The 25,574-nt window shown below is 39.1% G+C and overlaps 1 protein-coding gene across 2 annotated transcripts in view; it reads right to left on the bottom strand.

Annotated features, from left to right (window-relative positions):
• The window catches only part of ift80 (intraflagellar transport 80 homolog (Chlamydomonas)), a 288,715-nt gene that overhangs the window by 31,268 nt on the left and 231,873 nt on the right, over nucleotides 1-25,574 (bottom strand). Inside the window, exons 15-17 of one of the 2 annotated variants that reach the window (XM_063045849.1) lie at nucleotides 21,371-21,518; nucleotides 20,891-21,062; nucleotides 6,259-6,276 (exon numbers count right to left, since the gene is read on the bottom strand). In XM_063045849.1, the coding sequence (XP_062901919.1) occupies nucleotides 6,259-6,276; nucleotides 20,891-21,062; nucleotides 21,371-21,518 (338 nt within the window). The remainder of the gene's footprint in view (nucleotides 1-6,258; nucleotides 6,277-20,890; nucleotides 21,063-21,370; nucleotides 21,519-25,574) is intronic. The other variant, XM_063045850.1, reaches the window with a different exon arrangement.

Here is a 25,574-nt window from a genome sequence, read left to right as displayed (position 1 = left end):
TCTGCGGAAAGCGTCTCCGTCCATTAAGATGCCTGCTGTACCTTGTTGTGTCGAATAAAGAAGCTGCTTTGTATCTATCAGTGACTCTGTCTCTCCAGTGATTTCATCCACGCTACAACACATACACAAATTTAGAATTTGATGGCTGCAACACACTCAACAAAAGTTGGGACAGAAGCCTGTTTACCATTGTGTTACATCACCTTTCCTTTTAATAACACTTTTTAATTGTTTTGGAACTGAGGATACTAATTGTAGTAGATTTGCAATTGGAAATTTTGTCCATTCTTGCTTGATATAAGACTTCAGCTGCTCAACAGTCCGTGGTCTCTGTTGTCTGATTCTCCTCTTCATGATGCGCCATACATTTTCAATACGAGATAGATCTGGACAGGCAGCAGGCCAGTCAGGCACACGCACTCTGTGTCTACAAAGCCACGCTGTTGTAGCCCGTGCAGAATGTGGTCTGGCTTTGTCCTGCTGAAATAAGCATGGATGTCCCGGGAAGAGATGTCGCCTTGATGGCAACATATGTCTCTCTAAAGTCCTAATATACGCTTCAGAGTCAATGGTACCTTCACATTAATGCAACTCACCCATGCCGTGGGCACTGATGCACCCCCATACCATCACAGATGCTGGCTTTTGCACCTTTCGCTGATAACAATCTGGATGGTTGTTTTCATCTTTGGCACGGAGAACTCGACGCCCATTTTTTCCGAAAACTAGCTGAAATGTGGACTCATCTGACCACAGCACACGGTTCCACAGTCTTTCGGTCCATCTGAGATAAGCTCGGGCTCAGAGAACTCGCCGGCGTTTCTGCATAGAGTTGATGTATGGCTTGCTCCTTGCGTAATACAGTTTCAAGTCGCATTTCTGGATGCAGCGACGGTCTGTGTTGAGTGACAATGGTTTTCCGAAGTACTCCCGAGCCCAGGTGGCTATAATTGTCACGGTAGCATGATGGTTTCTTAGGCAGTGCCACCTGAGGGCTCGAAGATCACGCGCATTCAACAGTGGTTTCCGACCTTGCCCTTTACGCACTGAGATGTCTCTGAATTCTCTGAATCTCTTCACAATATTATGTACTGTAGATGTTGAAAGACCTAAATTCTCTGTAATCTTGCGTTGAGAAATGTTCCTTTTGAACTGACTAACAATTCTCTCACGAATTTTGGCACAAAGGGGTGAGCCACGACCCATCCTTGCTTGCAAAGACTGAGCCTTTGATGGATGCTACTTTTATATCCAGTCAATTAGCCTGCTTAATGTGGAGTCTTCCAAACCCGTGTTACTTGAATAGTCTGTGCACTTTTCAATCTTATTTTAACTCTGTCCCAACTTTTGTTGAGTATGTTGCAGCCATCAAATTCTAAATTTGTGTATATTTACAAAATACAATTAAGTTGGTCAGTAAAACTATTGAAAATCTTTTCTTTGTACTTTTGTCAGTTAAATAAAGGTTCACGTGAATTAACATATCACAGATTTTTGTTTTTATTGCATTTTGGAAAATATCCCAACTTTTCTGGAAATGGGGTTTGTAAGTTTCTCATCAAGTAACAAACCAAGGAACCAAATTACCTTTACCTGCTCTAATTTTTGTTCATATAACTTCACGGAATCTGGTTTGTGACTTCTTGAGAAACATATCACTTGCGACTTACTTGTAGACAATTTGAAATCCCATTTATTTTCCCACTCCTCCACTTTATTTATTGCATCTTGCATTTTCCTTTGTATATAAATTAAATTTCTTCCCCTCACCCATAAAGCCCCGTCATCCGCGTATAAGGATTTCCCTACACAATGTTCAACTTGTGCAAATATGTCATTTATCACTATGGAAAATAGTAATGGACTGCAGACACTACCTTGTGGTGTTCCATTTTCAACTAAATATGTCCTGGAGTACTCTGTTTCCACCTTGACTTGAATTGTTCAACCAAAAAGAAAGTCTAGAACCCAATTATATAATTTTCCTTCCACCCCTAGTTCTTTCAATTTAATTAACACTCCCTCTTTCCAGAGCATATCCTACAAAAACCTCTTTGGTAGGGAGAAATAAGATTTCTTTCTTCTAGAAAGTATGTAAGCCTATCAGTTATTATTTGTTCCATAAGTTTACCTAGCTGTGAAGTTAGTGCAATTGGTCTATAATTTGTTGGGTCTGATGAATCTTTAGCAGGTTTTAATACTGGAACGATAACAGAATGTTTCCATGCAGTTGGTAGTTTACCTATTTCCTATATTTTATTAACCACTCTCTGTTGAACTAGAAGTGCACTTCTTGATAAATGCTTCAGCATTATACCCCATACTTGATCCTTCCCATGAGAAGTTGGCCGCGCATTCATAATGGCTCTTTCTCTTTCTGTTATGCTAATAGGTGTACCCAGCACTTCTTCTGATGTTGCTCTTTTGTCCGTAATTCCTCAATTTTGCTTCTGCCTTTCCTCCCTTTGCTGTCTAGTCTTGACCATCAAATTCTCCGAGCTATGTATGTTTAAAAAAGTTTTTGCCAATATTGCTGCTTTTTCTACATTGTTAATTGCCATTTTGTCCTTACTTTTTAGCACAGTAATCTCTTTACTACTTCTAATACCATTCATTTTCCTTATCATGCCCCATGTTTCGGACAGTTGAGTTTCTCTTCCAATTTTGTTACAATACTGTCTCCAAAATGCTCGCTTTGCTTGTCTGATTGTTTTCTGAACTTCTGCTTGTGCTCTTTTATATTGTATTTTTGTTTCTACCGCATATTATCTTTTTAACATTTTAAATGCTTTATTTCTTGCTTTTATACTTCTACTACATTCACAATTCCACCATGGAACATTTTTCCTCTTTCCTGTATCTTTACTTTTCGGAATTGTTTCGTCTGCCGAATTTATAATTGCTGTGACCAACTTATCATTCATTTCTTCTATATCTGATATATTTTCATCTAAAATCTTTGTACATCTTACTTCACTTCTTTTTTGAAATATTTCCCACTCTGCCTTATTTAGTTTCCACTTTGACACTCTAGATCCTACATTTTGTTCTATTTTAACCTGAATCCTTGTGAGTAAGGGATAGTGATCACTTCCTACTGTAATTTGTTTTAATACGTTCCAAGTACTGATTCCTGCTAATTCTCTACTTACAAATTTTAAGTCTATTGCAATTTCTGTGTTTTGGGATATATTATATCTCGTACCTTCTCCATTATTTATACATACCAGTTTTTCATCATCTAGAAATTCTTCTATCACTAATCCATTTTCCTCCACATCTTTACATCCTCATAGTGTACTGTGTCCATTGAAATCCCCACACCATATTATTTTCCCTTGCATCCTACCACCCACTTTGTTTAATGTATCTTTGCTTAGTCTTCTACATGGATTATAATAATTTATTATTACCAAGCTTTCTCTGCCTATCCATATTTTGATTATTATTGATTCATACTTCTGCCCTATGTTGACTATATTATATCTCATCCCACTGGCTATAAATATTGCTACTCCTCCACCATTGCCATTGCTTCTATCCCTCCTAATTGCTGTATAACCTTGTAAAACAAAATCTAATTGTGGTTTCCAACATGTTTCTTGTATACATAGAATCTGAGGTTTTTCCTTAAGTTCTGATACATATTTCTTAAATTCTTGACCATTTGCGATAAGACTCCTTGCATTCCATTGCAATATATTGTGACAAAAGACCAAGTTATCAGAAGATTGATGCCGATGAGAGAGATAAGAGAGACAATGGGGAAACATTCAGAAATGTTAATGGGAGACGAGAGAGATTAACGAAAAGAGACACACCACGACACCACGAGATCACGAGACCCTGGAAGTGCGGTGTGCTCCCCCCCCCACAAGTTGGTGGGAGTTTTTGGAGGTCTGGTCGCGGGACCGACCATAGATGCACAGGGTGAGAAGGTACGATCGGCGGGAACCTGGTGTATGTGTCCGCCCTTGCCTGGGTGCCGGGTTCACCACAGAAGAATGATTGTATCCGGAACGGAGGGGTTACAGTTGGTGACCTCAGAAGACATTACAAAGGGCTCGCCCAAAAGCTAATGCGAGGAATATCAAAGGTCTGTTTGAATCCGATTTGAATATTATCATTCGCTCTCTCTCTCTCTCTCTCCAACTGTACAAACAGCGATTACTGCAAACTGTATTCAGCTGAACTGAATTCTGCGTCACTTGAGACTGATCATTTACCCCTAGACTGTGAAAGAGCTTGATTGATTCCTATTATCCTAGTTCTGTGTACGTGCGTGTTTTATCATTGCTAACCTGTTGCATTTATATCCTTACTATTAGAATACTGTGTTACTTATTTCTTTAATAAAAACTTTCTTAGTTCCAGTAATCCAGACTCCAACTAAGTGGTCCATTTCTGCTGGTTTGGCAACCCAGTTACGGGGTACGTAACAATATATATTGCCATTAAGATTCTGCCTCCCCCACTTGTGATGTGTTTGATCCTCCATTCAGCATTTTTTCAACTGCTTCCCACCAAAGCCCTGTAATACCAAACAACAGGAATTCTGCAGATGCTGGAAATTCAAGCAACATACATCAAAGTTGCTGGTGAACGCAGCAGGCCAAGAGTGACTCACTCTTCCTTCAGTTAGTCCTGACGAAGGGTCTCGGCCTGAAACGTCGACTGCGCCTCTTCCTATAGATGCTGCTTGGCCTGCTGCGTTCACCAGCAACTTTGATGTATGTTCCCTGTAATACCAAGATATTGTTCTGCAAACTTGACTATAATTTTAATTTTTTCTGTTCTTTTGTCTGTTTGCGCTGAACAGTTAATTGCATCTACCATAAACAGTACAAATTTTTTTCTATTCATTATTAGTAAGTCCTTATTTATCATATTACAGCCCTCACAGTTCACCAGTTTATTCCCTGTATTTGTTTGCTTAGTAGCTTTCTCCTTTTCAGCGAAGCCTCTCACTGCCTCAGCGTAACTAATCCCTTGAGTTACTTTAACATATTGTATCTCAGCTGCCTTCTTGCTAATAATGCACCCTCGATAAGCTGCACTGTGTTCCTCACCATAATTGCAACATTTCAGCCTAGCTCCTGCCTCACACTTCCCATATTCATGTTCTCCAGCACATCTCCCACATCTTTGTTTCCCTCTGCAGACCGTCACAATATGCCCAAATTTCTGACATTTAAAACATCTTAAAGGTGGTGGTATATATATTCTGACCTTATAACACATATATCCTAAATAAACTTTAGTCGGCAATCTCTCTTCATCGAAGTTAACCATCACCGATAAACTATCACACTTTTTCCCGTCTCTTGTAACTTTCAAATGTTTGGCCTCAATAATCTTTGCTCCTTTTATGTTCTGTTTAATCTCATCCATAGTAACTTTTGTTGGTATCCCCGAAATAACTCCTCTAGTCCACTTTCTATTGTCGAGTATTGAGCATTGTACCTTTTTGCCGTCTATTTTATTTAATCTTATCACTTTGACTTGCTGAGCGCTATCCTGACATATCACTAATAGCGATCTATTTCGTAATACCTTGGCTCTTTTGACTTTGCCTATAAGTTTGTTGATTACCTTCGTCAAATAAATCAGGTTCCAATCCCCAAAAGATGCCCCGTCTTCACTCAGTTTTATAATTGCTTTAATCTCATCTTCTTTCCATTCTTTTGCTATCCTTTTCTGATCATCCCCGACCCCTCAGAATTTGACTGCTCACACCTCTGTTTTCTTTTCTTACTCTTTACACTCCATTCCTCTTTCCTGCCATCTTCCATCTCTAACTCACTTCCCAAATTGTCACTTCCTCCTGCCATCCTCCATCCATTCACACTCTAGTTGTTTAGCCAACCGCTGTCGTCCTCCAAAACACCAGCAAAAATCCAAAGCAAAACACTGCAGGCAGAACTCCAGTTGTCTCTCCAGCCCAAAAGACAAGCTCTCCAAAAGCCACCCTCCTGAGTGAGCAGTGCACGGGCAGACTTAATGCTCAATCCTGATTGGCTGGATCTGAATTGCCTACTCCTGATTGGTTAGTTTGAATTGGCCTTATTCTGATTCATTGATTTTTTAGCCCAAACCCTCCTGTCATTTAACTAACTTGTGCCTGAGGAAGGTTTACTGTTGAACTGTTGCAATCAGAATCTGTAGGTATGTGACTGTTAAGGCCAAAGGATAGTATGGATAGATTTGATAACCAGTCACAAAGCTAAGAAATTCTACTTTCAGGCATAGGAAACTCACCTCATCAGGTGTTGTTGTCTAAAAGGCAGAAAGAAAAGCAAAATGAAAGAGGTAGTTTAATGGGAGTAAGTTACAACAATGGTTAACAAATCATATATGCAAATTCCTAGGTGAATGCTCTCTAAAACAATATAAATCAGTGCAGTGTTTTTCATGCCGTTTTAGCTCATGCAGCAGATAAAGCAGTTGGATAAAATAGCATAATTCCAAGCAATATTGTATTTATTACTCCATTTACCACAATACTTTCTAATATCTCCTTAAGTTTTATTTTAATAGTATTAATTACACATCTAATTGTATTGTGCGTGAAGAAAGTGGCTAATAACACTGTAACTAATTAAAAACAATGACCAGTCCAGCTGCTAATATTGTAATTTTTGTGATCCAGTCACACTTGTAAAAGTCATATTGTGATCATTATCAGCAATTATTTTACCAAATGCAGACATTCAAGATCTAATTTCGCTTATGCGCTTTCACAAGGAACAGGGATATGCTTGTGAATACACAGTATCTTACCAAGAATACTGCAAAGTAGGTAAAACAATGCTCGAGAAATACGTTCAGTATAAATTTAAGTAGTTAATTATAAATAACAGGAAATGTCATGTTACAATCTAAATTTTAGTTTTAAACTGAGTGAAGCATTTCCTGCACCAGTTGTTCTGTAACCTTTTAACAATATTTTGTGACAAATTAGGGTTGCTTTGAACTTGTTGAAATGGATATTATTCTTGCAATTATATTATCAGTCTTGAAGACAAGGAAAGGACTTATATGATATTGAACTAAAAATTTATTTACCTAACTAACAACATGCATAGGAACTCCACAGTGGTCAATTTCCATTTCTGGACAGAGTCATCGCGAGCAAAAGTTTTTTATATATACATACATACACACATACATATATACCCAAGACTTTTGCACATTACTGTTGTAATTTTGTAATGTACTGTACTGCTGCTGCAAAAAAAACAAACCATGATATATGTGAGTGATGATAAAACCTGATTCTGATATGGGTTTCTATTGCGTACTGAGAATGGGAAGTAGGCAGGGAGAGGGGAATCATGATTGGGAAAAGGGGGAGGGAGTGAGAGGTACCAGAGACACTTCTGTAATGATCAATAAAACAATTGTTTGGAATCAAGTGACCTTGTCTGGTGCCACAGGGCAGTGTGTGTCTGCAACCGTGCCACCCCTGGCACTCCTCTGCCATCTGTCCCACACCACCTCTCAAGGTGCTCCACCCTCGCCATTCCCAACATCCTTTCCGCCCAGATTTACAAGCTCGCTTTCCACTCCAATACAGTACTGTGCAAAGATCTTTATTACATATATATATACACACACAGACACACACACATACACACACAGTACTATATATCTCTATTTTTACATTGATACATCAAAATCCTTGAATTGCCTACTGATGGGACTAAGAAAACTGCAGCAGTTCACCATCACCTTATCTGGAACAAACAGTTTGTGATAAAGTCTTGTGTCTTCTTGTGTCTGCTAGCAGTACAGACATTGCAAGAATAAGTAAAAAAAGAGTCCATTTATATATTAATAATTTCAGAGCTTAGCCATTTAGAGAATTGCAATCAAGTAATAAAAAGTGAAAAGAGTTGTAAAGATGTATTCTAAATATTTTGTTGCCTGCTAATTATGATGAATCTGATCTTCAACAAACATACAAAGGACCAATACATCGAATGACTTCGGACAGTAATGACTAGCCAGCACTGCTTAAAGTTAGACGACACTTCTTAAAGAGATACCTTAGGATTAAAGCTATATTGGAGATCTCTAAAGGATAATGCAATATTGGAACAAGTGAAATAAAAACAGAAAAGACTGGAAACATTCAGCAAGTGAGGTAGTCTCAATGGACTGTGAAACATTTGCTAATCTTGACTAATTCTAATGAAAATTTATTAACTGAAGTTTTAACCCTGTATCTCTATTCACAGTTACTGCTTAATTTGCTGAGTTGATACAAAATTTTTGGCTTTTTGGACACTGAAGGTGGAGAAGGTGGAAAGGGAGAAAGATGTTCTGTTTTATAGAAGGAAAAATGGCTTGCCAAAAACACACCGAGATAACAGTGGGACCTTATAATCCTGAAATCAGACAATGTTTGTGGTCAAGTTCCACTAACTTGAATTCATGCAGCATCATGGTTAAATATTTATAGCAGCAAAGGAAGCCTTCAACCCATTGAGTCCACATTGGCTGATACATTCAGTCCCATTATCCCATCCTTTCCCATTAGGTCCACAGTCAATTAACTTCAAAGACTTCATATGTGTGGCCAAAGCCAAGAGTGGATCCTTAGTTGACATATTCCAACAACTCCACGACCAACCTCAAGCGATATTCAATTCACCCATCTCCACTATTCACCTACACACAATCTCCACCAGTCTTGATTGCCAACTAACATTCAGATACCAATGACATCCCCCTGCATTCTTCTAGATTCCAGTGAGTATAGGCCCAAAGCTGCCAAAAGTTCCTCATATATTAACCCCGTCATTCCCAGAATCATCCTCGTGAACCTTCTCTGGACTCTGTCCAATGACAATACACCCTTTCCGAAATATGGGGCCTGAAACTGTTGACAATACTCCAAGTGCAGCCTAACTAGTGTCTTATAAAGCCTTAGCATTATCTCCTTGATTTAATATTATATTCTTCTTCAAATAAGTACCAACATTGCATTTGTCTTCTTGACCACATACTCAACCTGTAAATTAACTTGCTGGGAGTCTTGCACGAGGACTCTTAAGTGTCTCTGCACCTCTGATGTTTGAATTTTCTCCCCATTTAGATAATTTAGATAATAGTCTGTTGTTCCTTTTACCAAAAAACATCATCATACATTTTCCAATAATGTATTCCATCTGCCACATTTTTGCCCATTCTTCCAATTTGTCTAAGTCCTGCTATAATCTCATTGCTTCCTCAGCACTAACTACCCTTTGACCTATCTTTGTATCATCCACAAACTCTGCCACAAAGCCATCAATTTCATTATCTAAATCATTGTCAAATAATGTGAAAAGTAGCGGTCCCAATACTGGCCCCTGAGGAACACCACTAGTCACTGGCAGCCAAACAGAAAAGGCCCCCTTTATTCCCACTTGCTGCCTCCCACCTGTCAGCCATACCTCCATCCATGCCAGTATCTTTCCTGTAACACCATAGGATTTTATCTTGTTAAGCAGCCTCAAGTTTGGCAGCTTATCAAACATCTTCTGAAAATCCGAGTAAATGACATCCGCAGTCCCTCCTTTGTCCAACCTGCTGGTTACTTCCTCGAAGAACTCTAACAGATCTGTCAGGCAAGATTTCCCTTTACAGAAACCATGCTGACTTTGAATTATTTTATCATTAGTCTCCAAGTACCCTGAAACCATATCCTTAATGATGGACTCCAGCATTTTGCCAGCCACTCAGGTTAGGCTAACTAGCATATAATTTTCTTTCTTTTGTCTTATTCTCTTCTTAAAGAGTGGAGTGGCATTTGCAATTTTTCAGTCCTCTGGGACCATGGCAGAATCAAGTGATTCTTGAAAGATCGTGACCAATGCATCCGTTATCTCTCCAGCAACCTCTTTCAGAGCTCTGGGATGCAGTCCATCTGGTCCAAGTGACTAATCCAGTTTAGGACCTTTGAGTTTGCCCAGCAATTTTTCCTTTGCAATATCAATGGCATCCACTCCTCTCTGTGACACTTACGGTCCTCTGGCACACTGCTAGAGCCTCCCACTGTGAAGCCCAATACAAAGTACCCGTTAAGCTCATCTGCCATTTCTTTGTCCCCCATTACTAATTCATAGCATCACTTTCCAGTGGTCCAATATTAACTCTCACCTCCCTTTTATTCTTCCATAGAGGCTGCCTGACCTGCTGAGTTCCTCCAGTACATAATGTTTGTGTGTTGTTTTGGATTTCCAGCATCTACAGATTTTCTCATGTTTGTGGGCACTTATCCTATCCCACTCATTTGTCCTGCTTTGAGTGTTCTGCTTTTTATTATTGGCTAGCTTGCCCTCATAATTTATCTTTTCCCTTCTTATAGTTTTTTTAGTTGTCTTTTGTCGGATTTTAAAAGATTTCCAATCATCCAACTTCCCGCTCACTTTTGCTATATTATATGATTATATGCCCTTTCCTTGGCTTTTATGCAGTCCTTAACTTCCCTTGTCAGCCACAGTTACCCTGCCTGCCATTGTAGAACAACTTCTTCTGTGGGACATATCTATCCTGTGTTTCATGAACTATTCCCAGAAACTTCAAACCTCTCTTCTGCCAGCATCCCTGCCAGTATCCTCCTCCAATCCACCTGGGCAAGTTCCTCTCTCATGTCTCTGTAATTCCCTTTATTCTATTGTGATACCGATACATGTGACCTATACTTCCTATACTTCTCCCTCTCAATTTGCAATATGAATTTAATCATACTATGATCACTGTCTCCTAAGGGTTCCTTTACTTTAAGCTCCCTAATAAGATCTGGGTTATTACACAACACCCAGTCTAAGGTAGCCCTCCCTCAGTAGGCTCAAGCACAAGCTGCTCTAAAAAGCCATCTTGTAGGCATTCAGCAAATTCCCTCTCTTGCGATCCAAGATCAACCTGATTTTCCCAATCTCCCTTTACAACTGTGACATTACCCTTGTTACATGCCTTTTCCTGCTCCCTTTGCAATCTCAATCCCATATCTTGGCTACTATTTGAAGGCCTATATATGATTCCCATAATGTTTTTTCTTACCCTTGCAGTTTCTTAACTCCACCCACAAAGTTTCAACATTCTCTGACCCTACATCACCTCTTTCTAAATATGTAATTCCATCTTTTACCAAGAGTCACACCACCGCCTATGCTTTCCTGCCCATCCTTTCAATACAAAGTCTATCCTTTGAAGTTAAGCTCCCAACTATGGCCTTCTTTCAGCCACGACTCAGTGATGCCTACAATATCATACTGACCAATCTCTAATTGTGCCATGAGTTCATCCATCTTATTCCAAGTACTACGTGCATTTAAATACAGCACCTTCAGTTCTGCATTCTTCGCCCTCTTGAACTTTGCCTCTCTGGTACAATTTAACTCTTTGTTCTGTCTGCAGTTGTACCCAATCATTGGCCTGTCCTTCCTTACATTCATGTTACACCCATTGTTTACTTGTAAACCTGCTGGTTCATCCTCAGCTCTATCATCCTGGTTCCTATCTCCCTGCCATATTAGTTTACACCGTTCTCAACAGCTCTAGTAAACCTGCCTGCAAGAATATTGGTCCCCCTAAGATTCAAGTGCAACCCGTCCCTTTTGTACAGGTCACACCTGCCCCAGGAGAGGTCCCAATTATCCAGAAATCTCAATCCCTGCTCTTGCTCCAATTCTTCAGCCACATATTTACCTACCACCTCATTCTATTCCTATCCTCACTGTTGTATGGCAGAAACACCAATCTGAGATTACTACCTTTGAGATCGTGCTTCTCAGCTTCCTTTCTAACTCCCTGTATTCTGTTTTTAGGACCTCCTCCCTTTTCTAACCTATGTTGTTGGTACCAATATGTACCACGACTTCTGGCTGCTCACCCTCTCTTTACCAAGGCAGTGAGAAGTATAAAAAGACTATGAAGGTAAGGCTGAGTTCAGTGATATATTAAACTCCATTTGTCACTCTCTCTGCAGTTTCTTGCAGTTACAGGCAGAGCAGTTGCCATACCAAGCAATAATGCATCTGAATAGAATGCTTTGCATGAAGCATCAATAAAAAATGGTAAAGATCAAAAGAGTCATGACAAATCTCTTTACCCTCCTGAAGGAGTAGGGGCACTGGTGAGCTTTCTAAGCGGTGGCATTAACATGGTCGGACCGGGATAGATTACTGTTGATGTTCATTCCCAAGAATTTAAAGCTCCCTTCTTCCTCAACATCATGTATGTAAACAGGAACATGTGCACTGCCCCTTTCCTGAATTCAATGACCAGCTCTTTTGTTTTGCTACATTGAGGGAAAAGTTGTTGTCAAACACCATTTCACTAGGCTCTCTATCTCCTCCCATACTCTGACTCACTGTTATTTGAGATAAGACCCACTATTGGCATCATCTGCAAACTTGCAAATGGAGTCAGAGCAGAATCTGGCCATGCAGTCTTGTGTGTAAGCCAGGAAGATAGCATCTGTTGTACACGTTTTGGGAGCAGGCGAATTTGTAGTGCAATGAGGTTGCCAGGAAGGCAGGAATAATACATGCCATGACCAGTCTCATGAAGCAGTTCATGTTGGTGGATGTCAAAGCCAGTGGGCAGTAGCTATTAAGGCGCATAACCTTCTTTTCGTTAAATACTGTGATGTTAGTGGTCTTCTTAAAATAGTTGGGAACCTGAGATTGATAGAACTACATATTGTCTGCCTCTGCACTTAGGTTACTATTTCAGTTTCTAACCTACATATTTTAAAATATCTTAGAGCTTTGCCCGATTTTACCTGGCAATAATTTTCCTGCACCCACTATATAGCTTCTTGGGTGATTTGTTCCACAAGTATATATATACACTATAGATACCACTTTTGTATCCAAGCGGTACTTGTAAGTACACAAAGAAAAAGCACCGCTACTCTAATATTATCTGTCTTTCCCTCTTTTAGTGACCCTCTATGTCCAGTTGGTCTCAACCTATCCTTCATCAAATTCTCCCTCTCCATTCCTTGGTCAACTCTTTATTCATCTTCTCATAAAATATTCCCTCTATCTCAATGAAAACTGAAACCTCAGATTGTTAGAAACTTTAAAAAAATGTATAGTGAAAGGACACAGGGATTTGTGAACATCAGGATTTAAGCTACTAAAATTGGGTAGATTTGCATTGCTCTGAATCCATCTGTGGTGATTGTTGATGAGGTGCAATTTGTATATTTCAGCTGGTTGAGAGTTGATCATAATTGACTATGTGCCTACCATCGCTCAATTCGTCACATGGATTTGCTGATAAGAACACATACCTGACTGCAGTCCAAACTAAGCTTGTATCCTTAATTATGCCTGACTGGGGGGGAAATACCAAACTGATTGAGCAAATGTAATCCTAAAATTATTAAGTGCTAAAGTGAGCACTGGCAATTATGCCTCTGTTTCAGTCTCTCTCATAAATCCGTTTTACCTCTCAACCACTCTGGTTTCCAAACTCCATCCTTTTTTCTCTTTCTTCCTTCCTCTACACCTTTACCTTTCTGTTTTGTCTCTCTGAAATATGTTTGATTTATTTTCAAAAACACTGGTTCCTAAACTTATCAGATTTATATGAAGAATGAAGCTTTCATTCTATATTTTTGCATTGTTCCACTCCCTTTATATATGCCCATAAAATGTACAAAACTACTTACATCTGCATGTAGTTTGTGTACCAAAGTTTTCCCTTTGTAATTTCCTATGTCTAAGTTTACAAAAGGTTTTGTCCATGTAAACTTGTCATGTTGTAATTACACAACCTGACTGCTCACTGGCTTTGTGCCCAGCATGTGAACATCTTCACAGTTCTTTGTAGGAAAAATTAAGCCTATCTAATCAGTAGCTTTTTTTTGAATCTCTGGGCAAGTTTTGATGTCAAGTCTAAAGGTATATTATTCTCCATGTTTACATTCCATGTGATAAATCATTACATTTTTTCCTTTAAGTTTCTGAGGATGGTATAACTCTCGTCTTCCCAAATTTTGCAAATTTTGTTTTAAATACCAAACGTGCAATTACTTTTGTGATTGTGACAAGCTGCCTGTACCTGCAAGGGCATTTAATTGGTAGCAGCCAAATCTATCTTAGATATTGGTGAGGTCCAGTAATGTTCTAATAAAAGATCTCCAATCCAAATTAAGCAAGGAAAATAAAATATTTTCTTACTCTGCTGCTTCTAAAAATGAAATCTTTTTATTGGCCTGTAAATCAATGATGCCAAATCCACTCATAGTAATGAGAACTGGAAGTTTTTGGTTCAAATTTATTTAACTATTGCAACATAGTTTGCCTTTGTGGGTGTGTTTTAGTTAGATCTTCCTTATTTGGACTTTACATAAGCTGACTTCAACATCCAGTAAAGTAACCCTTGTACAAGGCTGTGGAACAATGGTGCTCCAATGTTGACTAATTAGAAATCTGAATGTAAGGAGTTGGAGGTAGGTTCTGGCACAGCCAGTAATGTGTTGGTGTTTAGTTTTATCAGGAAGCCATTTCGAGAGTATGCTGAGTGTTGAGTAAGAGTGTTTCTTATAATCTAATGAGACCTTGCAGCACTGCTGAAGTGCGGTGAATAGCATCATAAATAAATGGTTTCTAGGCACCAGAATCAAATTTGGGAAGGGTGAAACATTCCAGCCTACATAGTAATTCAGGGTTTCAATACGATCAGGCTGGAGGGGCCAAGGGCCTATTCACATCTCCTATTTTCAGTACGTGCAAGTTGTTCTCTCTGGGTTTATTCAAGGCAGTCACTTGAACGTCTCATCGTGAGCTGGGTTGAAACTTCATAAGGTTGGACTGGGACAGTTTTCTAGAAAAGACTGAGAGCTTCCTAAGGCAAGTGCAGATGATCTGCTGGTCTGTTAACAACCCTCACTGTAATATGCTGGGCACTGTGCACCGAATGGAATTCTGATGGAACTAGCTGAATTGAATTTCAAGGTCTTTATTTTTAATCATTTTTATACTAAACTAAAATGGATAAATTAATGGACTTGCGAAATGCCAAAACACATTTAATTTGAATTTTGTTTCATTACTAATTTCTATATACAAATCCAGATGTTTAGTTTTCTGGTTGTTTTCTCTTTTTGTCTAATTCAGCATCCTCTTGACATTTTACAGGGAGAACTGTTTTCTCGATAGCTGCACTTGCAACCTAGACAAAATAAGCTGCAGGAGGGAGGTACTACCCAAATTACTTGGAAAGCAAATGCTGCTTTTTATCAGATGATGGAAAATATTTTTTGCTACTTGCCAAATCCTTTGGCTAACATCTTTTTCTGGAAAATGTTATACTGATACACGAGATTTGTCAAAGACCAATTGTCCTTGCAACATTAAGCAGAATGTCATTATAAGCAGTTGATGTATTGATGCAGAAAACACATTACAGTATCATTACTGAGATAGAAATCTATGTGACTAGTGCATGCCAATTTTTATTTGTAAAGTTGTGTGCATCAGAACTACTTCAATACATAGGTCACACAATAACCCAAAATTAAAACTGGCAATTTCAGCCAATGAATGTTTAATTCATTTATGGAAAAAAAAGTGAACTGCAAAGAGAGCAAAAGAGTCTGCAAATATGATACAGACAATCTGACCAAGTGGGCAAAAAGATGAAGGATGGAGTATTATGTTGTAAAATGGATGGTTATTCACTTTGGCAAGAAGACCCAGGAAATAGAATATTTCTCATCTAGTGAAAAACTTGTAAGTCTCTGTGCTACAAATATACAGATATCCTCAAGTACTGACAGGCAGGTGAAAGCCAGTTTAAAGAACAAGGCAGTGGGTAAATCTTCTGCAGAGCAGACCAGAGAAAGAAAGCCATCTTCACAAAACGAGTTTTCTCATCAAGAGTGAACAAGTCCAGCATCATGTTACAAAATAATTCCACAGAACTAGAGAACATTATGTCCCTTTAGATCACTTTAATATGGAATCAGTATTTCAGTACTGCAAAAATTGTCTATGGCAAAAACTCCCAAGGTCCTACCTGCTGAGAGCCAGCAACAGAAGGGAATCCATCAGGAACATGCAAGCAGCCCATTAGAAAGAACATATTGAAGGCTACCTCTATCGCAACCCTGTCCTTGATGGGAGTACCCTTAATTCTATACCACAGAAGTCTACCTTGAACAACAATAGTCTGAGAAGGCCACATTCAAACTCAAATATTGTGGCCTTGGGATCTGATGGTATCCCCAAGAAAATTATAAAATGTCAGTGGTGAATAGTTTCAATCACAAATTCACTGCCTAATCACCAACATTGAGAAGAGGAGAATATTTCATGGGACTTCAGAAATGCTGCACAACCAGCTTCAAAAAAAGGGTATTTGATAGTCAAGACTTAGATCTCAGAATCAGAATCAGCTTTAATATCACTGGCATATGTTGTGAAATGTGTTGTTTTGTGGCAGCAGTACATTGCAATACATGATAAACTATAAATTACCATAAGATATGTGATATATCTATATATCTGTATATACAGTAAATTAAATAAATAGTGCAAAAAGAAAGCTATATGAAGTAGTAAACTAGCGCATATTTTTTCTAATATAAATGGTACCTATGATAGATGCAACACTGAGGTGGCTACCTTAACTCATATGTTTTGGTCCTGCATAAAGTTTTGGAGAGATGTTTTTAGAACGTTATCATACGTCATAGGTTTGGACCTACAACCTAATTCATTTACGGCAATCTTTGGGATTGTAAACACAAAATAATCTGCAGATGCTGGGGTCAAAGCAATCTTTGAGATTATTCCAACGGAAGCAGGAAACGTTCCTGCTTCCACTCAACACATGATAGCTTTCTCAACTTTATTGGCTAGGAGAGCTATTCTATTGTACTGGAAGGATCCCAATCCACCTACTGTTTTTTTTTGGCTCTTCTCCATTATATCTTGTTAAAGTTTGGAGAAAATAAGGAATCGGACGTTTGATACATCTTTTAAATTTGAGCAAACTTGGTGACCTTTTATTCAATATTTTCATATGATCTAATTCTCTTTACTTTTTCAGTTCATTTTGTTTTCTTCTCCGCAATAGATTTGACCAGAAGGATTTTTCCTTTTTTAACTGTATCCTCAAAATGGACTACCCAGCCCCCCTTTTTTTTTGTTTTAGGTTAGTTTAGTGGATTTTTTTTTCTCAATAACAGAAATCTTGAGTCTTTTTTTTCTATGAACTGTTAAGAGGAGAAGCGATTCTTTCTTCATATTAGCTTAATACTATATATGATTTTGACAGTGTATATTCCTTTCTTTGTTTGTACTATTATTGAAATATGTACTTGAGATAACATCTCCTCTGGTTTGTATTTATCTTTATTCTTTTAAATCAATAAAAAAAGATTGGGGGAGAAAAAAGAAAAGGGTATTTGATAGTCAAGACTCAGATTTCAGAATCAGAATCAGGTTTAATATCACTGGCATATGTTGTGAAATGTGTTGTTTTGTGGCAGCAGTACATTGCAACACGTGATAATAAAAAACTATAAATTACCATAAGATATGTGATATATCTATATATCTGTATATACAGTAAATTAAATAGTGCAAAAAGAGAGCTATGTGAAGTAGTGAGGTAGTGTACATGGATTCATTGTGCATTCAGAAATCTGATGGCAGAGAGGAAGAAGCTGTTCCTAAATTATTGAGTGTGTGTATTCAGGCTCCTGTAGCTCTTCCTTGTTGGTAGAAATGAGAAGAGTTTATGCTCTTTGTCATTGGAGTCCTTGATAGATGCCGCCTTTTTGAGGCATCACTTTTTGAAGATGTTGTCAATGTTGGGGGAGGCTGGAGCTCATGGTGGAGCTGGCTGAATTTGCAACTTCTGCAGCTTTTTCCGACCATGTGTTGTGGCCTCTTCATACCAGATGGTGATGCAACCAGTTAAGAAAGCTCTCCACAGTACATCTGTAGAAAATTGCGAGAGTCCTTGATGACTTACCAAGTCTCCTCAAACTCCTACTGAAATATAGCCACAATTGTGCCTTCTAGGTGATTGCAATTGTACGTTGGGCCCAGGATAGATCCTTAGAAATGTTGACACCCAGGAGCTTGAGACTTTTCACCCTTTCCACAGCAGACCCCTCAACAAGGACAGATGTGTTATCTCTTGATTTCCCCTTCCTGAAGTGCACAATCAATTCTTTGGTCTTACTGACATTGAGTGCAAGGTTGTTGTTGCGATGCCACATAACCAGCTGATCTATCTCATTCCTGTATGCTTCCCTGTCACCATCTAAAATTCTGCCAACAATATCTGTGTCATTGGCAAATTTATAGATCATGTTTGAGCTGTGCCTAGCCACACAGTCATAAGTGCAGAGAGAATACAGCAGGGCGAAGCATGGATCCTTGAGGTGTGCTACTGCTGACTGTCAATGAGGAGAGGTTATTTTCCATCTCCACTGACTTTGGAATTAGGAAGCCAAGAATCCAGTTGCAGGGGGAGGTTCAGGTTTTGGAACTTGTTGATTAGTACTGAGAGTATGATGGTATTGAATGCTGAACTGTAATCAATAACCAGCAGCCTGACATAGGTATTGCTATTGTCCAGGTGATCCAAGACCAAGTGGAAAGCCGAGACTGCATCCACTGTAGACCTATTGTGACGAGAGGCAAATTCCAACAGATCCAGGTCCTTGCTCAGACAGGAGTAGATTCTGGCCATGAACAACCCCTCAAAGCACTTTATCACAGTAGATGTGAGTGCAACTGGGTGATAGTGGTTGAGGCAGCTCATTTTGCTTTTCTTGGGCATTTGTTTGATTGTCACCTTTTTGAAGCAGGTGGGAACCTCCAACTGTAGCAGTGTGAGATTGAAGATGGTCTTGAACACTTCCACTAGTTGCTTGCACAGGTTTTCAGTGCACAACCAGGTACACCATCAGGGTCCTGACGCCTTGTGAGGGTTTACCCTTTTGAAAGATGTCCTGCCATTGGCCTCCGAGACAGAGATCACAGGGTCATCAGATGCTGCAGGGAATTCACACAGGTGCTTTATTCTCCTTTTGAAAGTGTGCATAAAAGGTGTTCATCTGGGAGTGAAGCATCATTGCCATTCATGATGTTAGGGTTCACCTTTTAGGAAATAATGGCTTGTAAACCCTGCCAAGAGATAGTGCATCTGATTTTGTCTCTAACTTAATTTGGAATTGCTTTTTTGCTCTTAAAATAGCCTTCTGTAGGTTGTACATAGACTTCCTGTATAGTTCTGGATCACTGGTAAAGTACATGATAATTGTGAATTCCTTATCCAAATAAAAATAAAATTTAAAAAAAAAAGAATTTACACAAATCTAGCCCTCAGGAAACTATGGATCTTCTGGTTAATCCATGGCTTTTGGTTTGGGTATGTCTGTATATTCTCGGAGGCACACCCTCATCCACACAGGTCTTGATGAAGTCGAGGATAACTGTGGCATATTCTTTCAGATTTGAAGATGAATCCCTGAATATTTTCCAGGGCACTGACTCATAGCAGTCCTGTACGTGCTCCTCTGCCTCCTTTGACCATAGCTTCTTAGTCCTTACCACTGGTGCTACTCTGGTCTTTAGTCTCTGCCTCTACCCTGGGAGTAAAAGTACAGCCAGGTGATCAAACTTTCTAAAGTTTGGGTGTGGGATGGCACAGTAAGCATTTTTGATGGTGGTATAAAAGCAGTCAAGAATGTTCACTCCTCTGGTTCCACAGGTGATATGTTGGTGGTAGTTGTTCGGAAACTTCTTCAAGCTGGTCTGGTTGAAATTCCCCGTAGTGAGAGGGAAAGCATCAGGGTGCACTGTTTCATGACTGCTGATCACAGTGCTCAGCTCCCCCTGTGCCTGCCTGATGTTGGCCAGAGGTAAAATGTACACAGTTACCAGGACGATGGTGGAAAACTCCTTCGGCAGGAAAATAAATGGGCGCAAGCTCAGATTCTCAAGTATGATCGATACCAGAGCCTACCCAATCACATTTCCCTATTCTCATGCTGTCACCCAGAAATGGTTGCAATTATGATCTACTCTGGGTAAAAATTATACTTATGACAAAAATTACAAAGTTTTTAGATTTCATTTCTAGGCATATTTAGCACACTCATATTACAATTTAGCAAACAATTTGTTTCAACTATAATGTGGACCAAAAACTGGTAAAGTATAAGTGCTTATTGGGCATAATAGAAAGTAAAATCAAGAGTATTATATAATGGGCAGCCGATCCATTGCTATGTATTTTCACAACGGCCAAAAAAAAACTGCCACTGTTGTCTGAAGAGAAAAAGAAAAAGGAAGGAAATTGCTTTTTAAACGCATGGGGAGCATAGGCCATCAACGTTTTGCTGTTGATGTTTCTGTAGCAGGCTATTTCTTTTTTATGAGGTCGAGTTGCTAGCTCAACACTCAACCCAGCACGGATGGAAAGTGTGCTGGGGAGCCGGCTGGTTTCGAGCTCAGGAGCCTTCACTCCGAAGTCCGGTGCTGATGTCACTACGCCCCCAGCTGGCTGTCTGAAGAAAAGCTGTCATTAAATTCTTTCTTTCATTGGAGTTGCATGTTTTGCAATATATGATAGATTTCAACATCAAACGTTTGTGCTATGTGGCCTTAACTACAAATTATATACAGTGATTTATAAATAATATTAAAAAAAACAAAAGAAAACACATTTTTGGGATTGATTTTTCTTCATATCTTGTTTTTAATTAGTATACTTTGGATTGTTTTTATCTGCATTATGAACATTAATTAACACTACTATGAAACTTCCATTTAATACATGATACCTTACAGAAAACTGAGCTTTTCTTTTTATATACCAAAATTAACAAAACAATTTATAATCAAAATTTTTTTGCAAATACCTTGACAAAGCGACAGAGACGAACTGCATCATCCCACCTTGAGGCAGTAACATATTCATGAAGGATGGCAGGGTAAGGTGAAATACTTGTATGTATCATTGAGCCATCAACTCTTCTAATGGTGACTTGGTTTCCCACATAATTCACAATTTGAGGATTTTTACCAAATTCACTGAAAACAAAAGAAATGTTCTGTAGATTCAAGTACTTTAAGTTTATTCATATTCCAGTATTCTTTTATTTAATATATATCCACTAAAATAATATTGAAAACGTCATGCAAGTATCATCAAAATTACTTAAAAGTTCATCAGCTAAAATTATAATTTTCAAATGAAAATTTCTTATTGTATTATCATTTTTAAAAAATCTAGAGAACTTCTGATATAACGTGGGCATGGATGAACATAATCATTTAAATTCGTCTTTCAGTTTGTATAAAAAGAAGAAAGGATAATTATTTGTTAAGGATAATTCTACCTTGCATCTTTTTCATAAACTGTTTTGGACAGTAGCTCCTTATCTACGTAGACTACATTTGGATAATACCAAACCACAAAGTACATATTCTGCATTCCACATAGTATATTGATTGTGTTGTTCCAAGCCACTGAGTGCACCATTGTTCCTGAATTAAATAAAACAAGCAGTTAAAATTACTTTTGTTTCACTAACTAATATTTGTTTCAATTTTAATACATTTATTTCAAAGATTCAAGAAACCATGTTAATATTGCAGAGACACATACCATTGTTTACTTTTATTTTTCGAAGCTTTGGTATTTTTAGAACTAATAAACAAAAGTATCATTAACTGGTCTGTGATGATTTTTCTCAGACATTGCTGGCAGCAATGTCCAGTAGATTAAACTTCAGTTCTTGGAGACTGAGACAGATTCATCAACCACTGGCTAAAAGAATTCCTTCTCATCTCTGTTCTAAATGGATGTCCCTATATTTTGAGGTTGTGCCCTCTGGTTCTAGACTCACCTACTACAGGAGACATCCCTTCCACATCCACTGTATCTAGGTCTTTCAATATTCGGCAGGTTTAAAGAGATCCTCCCTCATTTTTCTAAATTCTTGAGGATACAGATGATGACGACGACAGCGACTACAACGGCTCCATCAGTCATGATCGACCATGGATGTTGCATCCTAGTTGTCTAGGTACGCAAGCCAGAACAGTACGATATGGAGAGCAGGCTGTTGGCCATGTAGCAAGCATCTGATGGACACAAAGGAACACCAGAGACCAATAGAGTTTGGCACCAACAGCATTGCAGGAGTTGCCAGTCAGCATTGAACTCAATGTAGGGCTGCCTTAGGGAATCCAGCTCCAGATTTTTCCCTCTGGGTTTACTCCCGAAGCCATCTACATGAGTGGGTATAGTTGCAAGACAGTGGTGGTTTGAGATCAAAGTTTTCCTTCTCCTAGATGAGCTGTCAACCACAGCTGACAAGCCCCATCTGCCCGAAGCCACTGGTTTTAATACATCAGTAACCCTCCTTTACTCCTTCACCTGTCAGTGGAAACTGTTCCACCAGACTTAGCAGCTAAGTCACACTTTGAAGGCCAGGAACAGAACTTGGTTGTCTGAGGCTATTTGATCTGTACGCCATTTAACAGGTTGTGGGAGTTTATCCCACTGCCACCCCTGACTTTTAACAACCTTAAAGAAATGCTGTTCATACATAAGACCATAAGATATAGGAGTAGAAGCCATTCGGCCCATCAAGTCTGCTTCGCCATTCAATCATGGGCTGATCCAATTCTTCCAGTCATCCCCACTCCCCTGCCTTCATCCCATACCCTATGATGCCCTGGCTAATCAAGAACCTAGCTATCTCTGCCTTAAATGGACCCAATGACTTGGCCTCCACAGCCCCTCGTGGCAACAAATTCCACAGATTTACCACCCTCTGACTAAAGTAATTTCTCTGCATCTCTGTTCTAAATGGATGTCCTTCAATCCTAGACTCCCCTACCATGGGAAATAACTTTGCCATGTCTAATTTTTTCAGGCCTTTTAATATCAGGAATATTTCTACGAGATCCCCCCTCATTCTCCTGAACTCCAGGGAATACAGCCCAAGAGCTGCCAGACATTCCACATACGGTAACCCTTTCATTCCTGGAATCATTCTTGTGAATCTTCTCCGAACCCTCTCCAATGTCAGTATATCCTTTCTAAAATAAGGAGCCCAAAACTGCACACAATACTCCAAGTGCCTTATAGACCCTCAACGTCACATACCTGCTTTTATATTCTATAGCTCTAGAAATGAATGCCAACATTACATTCACCTTCTTCACAACCGACTCAACCTGAAGGTTAACCTTTAGGGTGTCTTGCACAAGGACTCCCAAGTCCCTTTGCATCTCTGCATTTTGAATTTTCTCCCCATCTAAATAATAGTCTGCCCATTTATTTCTTCCACCAAAGTGCGTGACCACACACTTTCCAACATTGTACTTCATTTGCCACTTCTTCACCCATTCCCCTAAACTAAGTCTCTCTGCAGGCTTTCTGTTTCTTCAACACTACCCACTCCTCCAGCTATCTTTGTATCATCGGCAAAGTTAGCCACAAATCCATTAATACTGTAGTCCAAATCATTGACATACATTGTAAAAAGCAGCGGTCCCAACACCGACGCCTGCGGAACTCCACTAGTAACTGGCAGGCAGCCAGAATGGGATCTCTTTATTCCCACTCTCTGTTTTCTGCCCACCGGCCAATGCTCCACCCATGCTAGTAACTTCCCTGTAATTCCATGGGCTCTTATCTTGCTTAACAGCCTCATGTGTGACACCTTGCCAAAGGCCCTTTCCTTTAACCATTAACCCTTTCCTTCCTGGAATCATTCTCTTGAACCTCCTCTGGACCCTCTCCAATGCCAGTACATCTTTTCATAGACAAGGGGCCCAAAACTGCTCATAGTACTCCAAGTGCAGGCTGACCAACGCCTTATCAACACCTCAACATCACATCACATTCTAGTCCTTGCATCTGCTTTCCTTACCATTGACTCAAGCTGCCTGTTAATTTTTAGGGAATTCTGCTCAAGGACTCCCAAGTCCCTTTGCTCCTCTGATTTTTGAGTTTTCTCCCCACTTAGAAAATAGTCTATTCTTTTATTCCTTCTATCAAACTACATGACCATACACTTCCCTACACTGTATTCCAACAGCTACTTCTTTGCCTAATCTCTCAATCTGTCCAAGTCCTTCTGCAGGCTCCCTGCTTCAACACTATCTGTCCCTCCACCTATCTTTGTATCATCTGCAAACTTGGCCACAAAGCCATCAATTCTCCCATCCAAATCGCTGACATATAATGTGAAAAGAATCGGTACCAATACCGACCCCTGTGGAACGCAACTTGTTGCTGGCATCCAAGCAGAATAGGCTGCTTTTATTCTGACTCTTTGCCTCCTGCAAATCAAAAAATCTTCTATCCATGCTCATATCTTTCCTATAATGCCGTGGACTCTTAACTTGTTAAGCAGCCTCATAATATGGCACCTTGCCAAAGGCCTTCTGACAATCCAAGCAAACAACATCCATTGACTCCTCTTTTTCTATCCTGCATGTTATTTTCTCTAAGAATCCAAACAGATTTGTCAGGCAGGAATTGCCCTGGAAGGAAACCATGCTGACTTTGGCCTACTTTATCATGCACTTCCAAATACCTTGAAAATTCATCCTTAATAATGGACTCTATCATCTTCCCAACCACTGAAGGCAGCCTGACTGGCCGATAATTTTCTTTCTTCTGCCTACCCACCCTTCTTAAAGAGTGGAGTAACATTCGCAATTTTCCAGTCCTCCTGAACCATTCCAGAACCTTGAGATTCTTGCAAGATTATTACTACACAATCTCTTCAGCTACCTCTTTCAGAACTCTGGGTGTAATCCATCTGGTCCAGGCGACTTATCTACCTTCAGCTTCCTAAGCAAATTCTCCTTAGTAATAGTAACTAAACTCCCTTCTGGCCCCTGACACTTGAATTTCTGGCATACGACTAGTGTCTTCTACAGTGAAGACTGATGCAAAATACTTAAGTTCATCTGCCTTTCTTTGTTCCCCATTACTACCTCTCTATCTTAATTTTCCAATGGTCCAAATCCATCTCGCCTCTCTTTTACTTGTATATCTAAAAAAAAACTTTTGGTATCATCTTTGAGATTTTTGGCTAACATATTTCATCTATTCTCTCATGTTTTTTTTTAAAGTTCCCTTCTGTTGGTTTTTATAAGTTTCCAATGCTTTAACTTCCCACTAATTTTTGCTATATTATATGCCCTCTCTTTTCCTTTAATGCTGTCTTTGAATTCTCTTGTCAGCCACGGATTGCCTCATCCTCCCCTTAGAATACTACTTCAATGGAATTCCGGAACGTATACAAATTATTATCATTGTGTTTATTACCACCATTTATTTTTTTTTTATCCTGACATGCCTTTAACTGTTTTCTTTATATATAAAGTTTCATGATGTTAGTTAAACAATTAAATGTTTTAAGTTGGAATGTCCGTGGTTGGAATCATCCTACTAAGCGTAAGAAAGCATTTAAAATTATTAATCGATTCCATCCTGATATAATTTTTGTACAAGAGACACGTCAGGTTATGTGATAACAATCGATTTTTTAAATTTTGGAAGGACCCTCAGATTCA

Source organism: Mobula hypostoma, chromosome 4 (assembly GCF_963921235.1).
Source record: "Mobula hypostoma chromosome 4, sMobHyp1.1, whole genome shotgun sequence".
Classification (NCBI taxonomy): domain Eukaryota; kingdom Metazoa; phylum Chordata; class Chondrichthyes; order Myliobatiformes; family Myliobatidae; genus Mobula; species Mobula hypostoma.
Note: the sequence above shows the minus strand (reverse complement) of the source record. Positions and strands in the feature narration are given on the sequence as shown.